Source organism: Sinocyclocheilus rhinocerous, unplaced genomic scaffold (assembly GCF_001515625.1).
Source record: "Sinocyclocheilus rhinocerous isolate Xijiao unplaced genomic scaffold, SAMN03320098_v1.1 scaffold161, whole genome shotgun sequence".
Classification (NCBI taxonomy): Eukaryota; Metazoa; Chordata; class Actinopteri; order Cypriniformes; family Cyprinidae; genus Sinocyclocheilus; species Sinocyclocheilus rhinocerous.
Genome location: NW_015627226.1, coordinates 20,139 through 30,573, shown reverse-complemented (window position 1 = coordinate 30,573; position 10,435 = coordinate 20,139). Strand labels below are relative to the sequence as shown.

General features: G+C 38.9%; 1 protein-coding gene across 1 annotated transcript in view; it reads left to right on the top strand.

The window, feature by feature from the left end:
* Positions 1 to 4,172: 4,172 nt before the first annotated feature.
* The window catches only part of LOC107721946 (protein NLRC3-like), a 10,446-nt gene continuing 4,183 nt past the window's right edge, over positions 4,173 to 10,435 (top strand). Inside the window, exons 1-3 of the mRNA XM_016530178.1 lie at positions 4,173 to 4,428; positions 6,542 to 8,360; positions 8,536 to 8,703. Of these exons, the coding sequence (XP_016385664.1) occupies positions 4,173 to 4,428; positions 6,542 to 8,360; positions 8,536 to 8,703 (2,243 nt within the window). The remainder of the gene's footprint in view (positions 4,429 to 6,541; positions 8,361 to 8,535; positions 8,704 to 10,435) is intronic.

Sequence of the window (10,435 nt, the reverse complement as noted above, 5' to 3'; positions counted from 1 at the left end):
GAAAGCCTCTGGATTATGGACACAATACCTGTGTGTACTTTCATCTACTGGATCATGTGATGCAATAGTGATGTTTAACAAAAGTGGGTGTGGTTTAACTGGTTCAGGCAAAAAAAAAAAAAAAGATTTATGGAAATTCAGAAGTGGGAGGAGCTTCTGCTCAAGATAACAGTTCAGAGGAAGTGCAAAAAACATCTACAAGTATTGTTATTTAAGGTGACTTAGTAACTACTTTGAAGGAAAATTTGGAGTTTTGTTAGTAAGAACCAAGAATGGAAGCAATCGGCAGATTTCTTTGTGTAATAAACCATTTCTCATTTGAACTGATGCAAAATGTACATTATATATTTCATGTTTGAAAGCATACATTGAGCTGATTTGTAATCTTTGTTTTTAATTGCTGTGTTCAGAGTGTCCAGCAAATGCACTCATGAGCTCTGTTAAATTAGTATCTAACTCTGTCCTGAGAGAGCTGGACCTGAGTAACGATGACCTGACTGGATGCAGATACTCTTAGGCTGATAAATCAGAGGAATCATCAGGTAAGGAAGATGGTTGATGTTCAGTGGTGATTCCTTTAGTCAGGTGGTCTGATTACAATATCTCTTCATCCCAATAGAAAAAGAAATGACATACCTGTCGGGCAAAGCTCCTTCTCACACACAGGCTGACTCACCTGTCAGCATCACGAGACTGACTCCTGATCAGAGCCATGTGGGTTACGTCTGACGTGTGATGGACGTTTTTCTCACGCCTAATATACTGACGGATGAATCTATTGTAAAGCCTTTTAAAAAAAAATTTTTTTTTTTTTGCTATGATCCTGACTTTTTTTGTTTTATTATTTTCGCTTCTCACTCAACTTATTTAGCCAGTGCATTTACTCATTATATTTAACTTAAAATGACTTATGCCCTGTAAAAAAAAAAAATACATAAAAAAAGATTGTAATTTTAAAAGCTTTCTAACTTTTTCTCAAACAGTGTCTGTGTGTGTTAGTCATGCTGAAAGATATCTGGACAGGGAAGAAGGAGGACTTTGGACGCCTTGGTCGAGTTATGGAGATGACCTCACATGCTGATTATAAAAGACTAAGTTGATTGTTGATTCAAATTCTGATCCCATGGATCAGTCTCTCTGAGGCTGGACGCGCGAAGCTGATTACACCATAGATTTATTGTGCTTTATTCTTTAGTATAAGACATAATTCAATAGTTTTTATCTTATACTTGAACTTTAACTTCCCTTGACCTTTTTGGCTGAATTAAAAGGATTTGCAACAAAAAAACTGCCTGCCGAGGCGTTGGATTTAAACGTTTTAAGACCTTGAGCACGAACATAAAACTAGGACTGCAGATTCATCTGTGGTGAGTTTTTTTACTTGACTTCTTGTGTTAGATCTCTCTCTGTAACACTGCTTGTGGTGTTATAAAGCAGTGAGATCAGTGATGTGCAGTGAGCAGCTGTTTCCATGTGATGTGATAATTCTCAGATACTGACCTGTTTACATCCAAAAAACTTTTTAATTTTTAGTGTTTATGTTCAAATTTTGAATAACCAACTTTGTGAAACTGCAGCATGCAATGGAAGTGTTGCTCTAATAGTTATTGAATGAAACTTAAATCTATGTAATGCATATAAATATTTGAGCTCTTGTACTAGTTAGACACACACACACACAGACATCAAGAACCAGCTTATGAATCTCAACAACGCCCTGCCGAGGCGTTGGATTTAAACGTTTTAAGACCTTGAGCACGAACATAAAACTAGGACTGCAGATTCATCTGTGGTGAGTTTTTTTATTTTTAGATGCTTATAATTCAAGTGCATATTCAACTTACTTTGAAGATATGGTTAAAGGTGTTAAGATACACACCCCAAAACAACTTCTGACATTGGTTTCTAGTACAAAGGTTGCATATGTTTTACAGTCTTGCTTTGTCTAAAGTCCATGTGAAGTGACGGTCCACTGCATATAATTTACGATGCTGTGTTGCACTGGTGTTTGTTCTTTTACTCATGAGCAGAGGTGGACAATCCAGGGGTCAGAAAGTGCAATGCATGCTGGGTAACACCATAGTAAAAACTCCCATCTTGCACTGCAGTATGAATAATTATTATCACCACTGTTGAGGATCGTATGATAAGTGTTCAAGTCTAAAAGCCTGAGCGACATAGTTATTTTTTCCAATATTTAAGCATTACGGTGACATTTGTTTAATAGGACTTCATTGCAGTTCTGAAACAGCTGAATGTCAGTCAATAAACCAAAGAGAGACACCTTCATGATGTTCATTCAAGTGACTTACAAGCAGAAAGTGTAAGCTCATCTGTTACCGCAAGCTTTCAATTCAGCAATGCGCACATGCACAAATGTTTGTTGTAAAGCAATACTGCAATTACTTAAAAGCAAACCACTTTGAATTATTAAAAGGGTCAAGAGCCCAACTAAAGCAAACACTGATCTCCATGATGGTGGCATCATTTTAACCAATAAAACATCAGCATCTGATCCTCTGTAATTCTCAATAACAGCAGGTGTTCATCACTAATGCACAATCATCATTTAATTAGTCACTTAATTATCTCATTAACTTTAACTCTTTGAGGACTTGGGATATGACTCGAGACTCGTTTGTGATTTGAAAGGAATGACTTGGTTCCTCCTCTGCTGAAATCAGCTGCTGAGTTCATGGCTGGAATAAACATATGGCAGGACTTTTACTTTCTGACCCCTGGATTGTCCACCTCTGCTCATGAGTGCTGTTTAATGCTGAGTAGGGGCATCTGCAGGTTTCACGGGACAGAAGGGAGTTTTGTTTTTCTAAAAACAAATGCTTGCATTAAAAAAAGTCCTTTCCGTTCCAGTATGATTCTGTCTCGCTTCAGCATCATTGACATTTTGTCTATTTTGTTGTTGCGTTTGTCGCAGAAGGAAGGTGCTTTTCCTTGCTGTCACAAACAACTGAAAAATATTGTTTTACGGAAGTCCCATGTCTCATTTCTTCCTTCCAGTACTCAGCAATTCAAAAGCTCAGACCTAATGATCTTTAAGAGCAACCGTAATAACGAGTGTACAACTGATGTACACCCAACAGCTAGCGAATACCCACAATGCACTGTGAGGGTCGTGCCAAATGAATTCCCGTGTCTCGCCAGAAGATGGCGCCTGCAGCTGAATCATCCATCCATTTTCCAAACCACTGGTCCAATGTGGCTACAGCGTAATATCTTACAGGTATAAATTCCTTTTTAATTGATTATTAAATTGTTTAATTAAAGTTTATACATTATGGTTTCCTTGATAGTGTTCAAGATAAATCTTTTAATCTTACTGCTGGGACAACCAGTTTGCTAAGTTTCAAATTATTAAACAGCATTAAGCACAAACTATGCAAAAGCGGCAGCCCTTGCTGCACACTCTGTGTCTGAATTCACTCAATGTACCGCAGGGACTCATGTTAAGTGTTCATAAGGAGCAAGTTGCAGCTGGCAGTCACTGCATGTGAAGCTGGTCTTTAGTAATCTTGAAGCAGAACATGTAACTCTGAAACATTAGTTTCACTGCTCTGTCACTCATGGCCTGATCTCATCGCAGCAAACATTTGTGACCCTGAACCACAAAACCACTCATGAGGGTAAATTTTTAGAAATTGAGATGTATGCATCAGCTGAAAGCTGAATAAATGCGCTTTCCATTGATGTATGGTTTGTTAGGATAGGACAATATTTGGCTGAGATACAACTACAATTTTTACAAATGACGAAGCGATATCGTCCTCTTTTGAAAGACCAAAAAAGTAGTTTCGCTTCCACAACGAAAAACACAGCGGCCTAGCTTGAGCGAAAGCCCCGGCTTAGCGTGCGCTGAGGCCGGGCAAGAGTGAGCTGAGGCGGCGGGATCGAGAACGGCGGTCCCGGCGAAGGAGCGGTGATTTGAGACTTTAGTCTTTGCAACTTTACAGATCTTCTTTATGCACCAAGAGCTTGTAACACTCCAAAGAGAAAAGAAAAATTGAAATCGCATCATATGACCCCTTTAAGACTGCTTTTGTGCTCCAGGGACACATTTTAGAATCTAAATAACATTTGTGCACAAATCCACATGCTAAGAGTGAAACAACTTCAGATCTTGTTCTTGTCCCGCAGAAGTGAATCACTGAAGGACGATGGCATCTGTAAAAGAGCTGCTGGTGAACTCACTGAAGGATCTAGTAAAAGCTGATCTGAGGGAGTTTCAGTGGCACTTGAAGAATCATGAGTGTGTTTCAGCTTCTGCGATGGACAAAGCAGATGTCTTAGACACAGTGGATAAGATGGTGGCATGTTTTAGAGCAGAAGAAGCTGTGAAGATCACGGTGGACATCCTGAAGAAGATGAACCAGAACCTTCTGGCTGAAGAGTTAGAGAACGAACACAAGCAAGGTGACTAAAAGTCCAATTATATGTTTGATCATCAACAGAGTGGCTTTGGACGTGTAAAGAATGAAGCAATAGTTGAGTTTCAGCTTAAACGTTCCTCTTTGCTTTGTCAATGCGTTTGAGTGATTTATGTCACTGCATTGTCATTTTGTTTAATCTCTCTCGAACAGTTCAAGCTCAGGGCAATATAGAGGGTTCTGCCACCGTTGGAGCTGCTTCAGAACAGATCAGGGGTAAATAATGATCACTTTCTATACATGGGAATAATTATTTACCCCACAGTGGGGTTTATTCGTATTTTATCATACGGCCTTTATCTCAGGTAGATACAAGAGAAATAATTGCTAGCAACAACAGCAGCAGATCTGATATAAGTAAATTGAGTGGGATGTAGTGTCCCCTCCGCAAGACTGTAGCTCTTCAGAGAGCACACCTCTCAACACGAGTACAGAGACAAGATTAGACATATGGTCTTCATGATCTCTTCTCCAGGCTTGTAGTTTTATTGCATGGTGTCTGTGCCTGTCAGGAATTCAAGCCAGCCTTACAAATCATTCATAGTAAGTCATATTCCCTGAAATAGCACATTTACAGAATTATTACAGTAAGAGATTTGGCTTTATTTATTCCTATTAACCTGTGCATGAGCCAAAGTAAGTGCATGACATTACACATCGTCTGTTTATTAAGCATAATCAGAATCAGTGTTGTAGTATGTACACTAAACGTGAATGTAATTAACTGGATGTGTGGTAAATTCGTGTGGCAATTAGTGAACAAGAAGCGTTATTATTATGGCCGTTGATTTAACGTGTTAATTTAATTAATAATGCATTAATAATTAATGCATTTAACGCACCCGTCCCACCCCAGACCTACATATGTCATCTTACATTTCATACAGTTGATTGGTGGCACAATATTGTTTGTTTTAGCTCAATTTTCAATAAAAATATTACCTATAAAGCCACAGCAGGGCTGTTGTGCATCTCCGAGCAACACAGAAGTGATTAGTTTCTGAATGAATCGGGCAAACCAGTGATGAAATGGCCCATTCATAAAGAGAGCCATTTACTTCATTCCTGAATGCATCAGCCCTTTGAATGAATCAAATGAATGAATGACTCAATGACTTACTCATTAACACATTTACTGCCACCTACTGGCAGTTTTAGTTTCATCTTTACAGTATTATTAAAAAGATATTTTGAAGAATGTTGGTAACCAAACTGTTTTCAACAATGCATTGTATGAACAAAAAATACTGAGACATTTCTCAAGTGTGATTTGTGTACATTTATCTTTGCATCTGTTTCTTATGTAAATAATAATAACATATTTGTTTTAAAAATTATTACACTATCTCAGTTAAAAACATTAAAACTGAGGCATAAATGACTGAAATGACATTTTTTCTTGACCTGGTAAGAACTTTACACTTTAACACACTCTGTTAACTTAGATCATTTAGGAATGTCAACTGGTCTCGATTAAATATATAACTGAGCATCATCAGCAACAATGTAAATTAATCCCGTATTTTCTAACATTACCAAAGGCCAACATATATATTTAAAATACCAAAGGGCCTAAGACAAATCTTTGTGGGACTCCATACTTTACTGCTGTTAACTTAATTAACATAATTCCCTGTTTAAATTAAAAAGGGTAACAGTCAGACAAGTAGGATTTAAATAAATACCAGTTTAATTTTCTAATGAATCTATAAGTATGTTGTGATCTTAAAGGCACAATATGTAATTTTCGCTGCTGGAGGGCGCGTATTCAGAAACATTTGGGATAATGAAAGTACACAAGTCAGCAAAATATATAACACTGTTCAAGTGGTTTTTGGATATTTTAATAAAAAAATCTAACATATTGTGCCTTTAAGTGTTGAACATAGCATTAAGATAAATAAAACACTTATTCAAGTACATTTATTTATAAAGCACATCATAGACAAGGTTAAAATTAATTATACAGCTTAAAAAAATTATTATACCAAGTTCATTCAACAAAATTATTTCAATCCAAATTCAGTCTATAGTTCTAAACTCAGAATTTTGAGATCTCCACCTTTTTTTGCTGTGTTTTCTTTTTGTTTTTCACAAAGGCGCAACTGCAGAGGACAGTAAAGCTGGTATTCCTGATTACGGAGAGATCAGCCTCAGACTGAAGAACAGATTACAAGAGGACTATAAGCGGATATTGGTTGGTAATTCACAAACAGGTCATCAGAAATATCTGAATGATATTTACACTGATCTATTCGTGGTGGAGAATGAGACTGGAGGAATAGTGAGTGACCACGAGGTGAGACAGATTGAATTGAATATTCACCAAATTACTGTGAAGGACACCACAATCTTGTGCAATGACCTATTCAAAGTCCAGTATGATATTGGTCGGCAAAATAAAAAAGTACTAACAATGGGGATTGCAGGGGTGGGAAAGACAGTCTCTGTCAATAAATTCATTCTTGACTGGGCTGAAGAAAGAGAAAATCAAGACATACTCTTCATATTTCCACTCCCATTCCGTAGACTGAATATGATTACAAAGAACTGCAGTCTCATGGAACTGCTTAACGAATGCTTCTTTAGTGATCCTGAAGAACTGCCCTCTCTTCCTGAAGATGACGGTAAGGTCATGTTTATTTTTGATGGGCTGGATGAGTGTCACTTCCCTTTGGGATTTCATGATAGTGATGGATTTACAGATGTGCATGAACAAACAACAGTGAGTAAGATAGTTACAAACCTGATCAAAAGGCATCTGGTTGCCTCTGCTCTCATCTGGATCACATCCAGACCAGCAGCAGCAGGTCTAATACCCCGAGACTACATTGATCAAGTGACAGAAGTGCGAGGATTTAATGATGAGCAGAAAGAGCAATACTTCATCAAAAACAGCAGTCCTGAGGTAGCTGGAAACATCATCCGTCACATCAGGAAATCCAGGAGCCTCTACATCATGTGCCACATCCCTGTCTTCTGCTGGATCTCTCTCACTGTTCTTCAGCCTCTGCTGGCTCGAGAGAGCAATGGCAAAACTCCCACAACTCTCACAGAGATGTACACAAACTTCTTGCTTTCTCAGAAGGTTCAGATGGAAAAAAAATATAGTGATAATCCTGAACTTAAGTTCAAAGCCAGGTCTTTTGATCAGATTGTTCTAAAGCTTGGGAAATTGGCCTTTCAACAGCTGGAGAAAGGAAATCTGATTTTCTACAAAGAAGATCTTGAGGAGTGTGGACTAGATGTCAGTGAAGGGTCAGTGTTATCTGGGTTATGCACTCAGATCTTTCAGACGGAAAAGGCTGTTTCAGCCAGAAACATTTACAGCTTTGTACATCTCAGTGTCCAGGAGTTCCTTGCTGCTCTCTATGTGTTTCTGATTTACAAAGATGAGAAATCAAACCTATTTCTTCAAACCTGGAGAAAGACACTATCCTGGAAACTGTCTAATAAGCAGCTGTTTCATCTTCTGAAGTCTGCAGTCAACAAGGCTTCACAAAGCAAGAATGGACACCTGGACCTTTTCCTCCGGTTCCTGCTGGGTCTCTCACTGGAGTCCAATCAGAGTGACCTGAAGGAACTGCTGCCAGAACTGAAACTGAGTACCGTGAACATTAAAGACATCGTTGACTATATCAAACAGACAATAGAGAAGGAGAAATCAGTGGAGAGGACCATCAACCTGTTCTACTGTCTGAGTGAACTGAAATATGACTTTGTCAAGGACATTCAGAAGAATCTGAGCTCAGGAAATCTTTCAGCACAGAATCTCTCCTCTGCTCAGTGGTCGGCTCTGGTGTTTGTGCTGCTGATGTCAGAAGTGACTCAAGATAAGTTGGAACTGCAGAAATACAAAAGATCTGAAGAAGCACTGATGAGAATGCTGCCCGTGATCACAAACACCAGAAGGGCACTGTAAGAATCATTTTTACATTTTTTTCATGTATATACATAATTATTCTTTCTAATTGAGTGGTAATATTATATTTCATTATGTGACGCTGAATCTCCACCATCAGACAAGTAAATCTTAGATTATAAATCCTGTCTGATGCACATTATAACATTATTTGTTTTGTTTTCCACACAGGCTACAATCCTGTAATCTCACTGTTGAGTGTTGTGAGAGTTTGTCATCAGTGTTACAGTCCTCCATCCTGAGAGAGCTGGATCTGAGTAACAATGACCTGCAGGATTCAGGAGTGAAGCTGCTCTCCGATGGACTGAAGAGTCCAAACTGTCAGCTGGAGATACTGAGGTAATTCATAATACAGTGCTGTCTTTTACAATAATGTACTGAACAATGATTAACTACTACCTTTAAAATTATTTTAAACAGTAGTACTGCAGTGCAGCTACATTTAAAGGTTTTGATGTTCCAGATTACTAGCACTGTAACAGAGTTGTATATGTTTGTGTCACATGTTGCTCTCTGTTCCTTGTGCTTTTGTTTTCTTTCTATTTCCTGGTCCGTCGTCATTTGTTTCCTTTTTTCAGCTGTGTCTAATTAACACCTGTGTATATAGGACTTGGTATTTCTTCCATTCATTGTCTGGTGTTGTTCCTTTATGGATGTTCCGCTGGCATGTTCAGTTCTGTTCCTTGTGCCCTGTTCCCTGATTCCTGAGTAGGTTTTGTGTTGTTATATTCTAATAAACTGCTTGCTATTGTATTTTACGCTCCTGCAATCTCTGAGTTCATCAGCGTGAGTTTGAGATTGCCTCAGAGGACGAAATACTTGGCATTACCGTAACTTTCAATGCAAGATATTTAGAAAAGCATGCTGATAATAATTAAGAAAAGGAGTCTGTTGTGAAATGAAATGGAAAAACGAAAACATTGTCAAAAAAAAAAAACCTTCATCTATGCATTTCAAAGTGTTTGATATTTTGGAAGTGTATGCATTGTTTTTGTCCACATATGGGGACAGAACAACATCAGAGAGTCTTACTCGTCTCCGGAAATAAAGAAACAGGCGGTTAACTCATCACAGACCCCTCTCACCCAGGACACAGCCTATTTTCACTTCTACCCTCAGGCAGACTCTACAGTCAGATCTGATTCAACCTAAAAGAAAACAAAGGTTTTCCCATGCTGGGGGATAAACTGAAGCATGTGTGTGTGAGGGCATATTATTCAGTGAGTCAGAAGATAAATGCCTAACACAATTTTCTTACAACTATTTTAGGTTATGTACTGTATGATCCTTGCAGGCAGGGCCAGCTCACACAAAACATAATTTCACCTTTCTGTCTGTGGCTTTTGAGCAGATTTTACATTGATTTCTATAAAGAAAATAAGTGCAGTACCAGTCAGAAATTTGGACACACCTAATCAATCTTTGTTAATACTAGTTTCCACTTTGTAAAGGGGTCATATGATTTGATTTAAATTTTTCCTTTCTCTTTGGAGTGTTACAAGCTCTTGGTGCATAAAGAAGATCTGTAAAGTTGCAAAGACTAAAGTCTCAAATCCAAAGAGATATTCTTTATAAAAGTTAAGAGTCAACCACACCTACCTAAAACGGCTCGTTCTAACACGCCCCCACATACCTATGTCACTATGTGGGAAGATTTGCATAACGCCGCCCAAATGTTCACGCAAAGAAAGAAGGCGTAACTTTTATTCTCGCTGTAGTATTGTTGCCGCCGCCACCATGTCGTGGAGACACTGTGTGTTTCGTTGTAAAAGCGCAACTACTTTGTTTGGTCTTCCAAAAGAGGACGATATCCGCTCCGTCATGCCTAGAGCTGATCTGTGCTGGTCGCTGAGGAAATACATCAACTTTGCACTGTGGATCGCCGGATCGGCTTTCCCCGTGGACGAAGCGGAGTCCAGCCCGGGGTCGTCACATGTGGTTGTTGCAAGCCCACCGCCCGCTCCTTCGTCGAATCCGCCGGCCGCGGCGTTCTCAAGCCCACCGGCCTCCGCTCACTCAACCCGCCAGCCGTTCCTCACTCTAGCCCGCTGTGTGTGACGCTGTGTGTTTC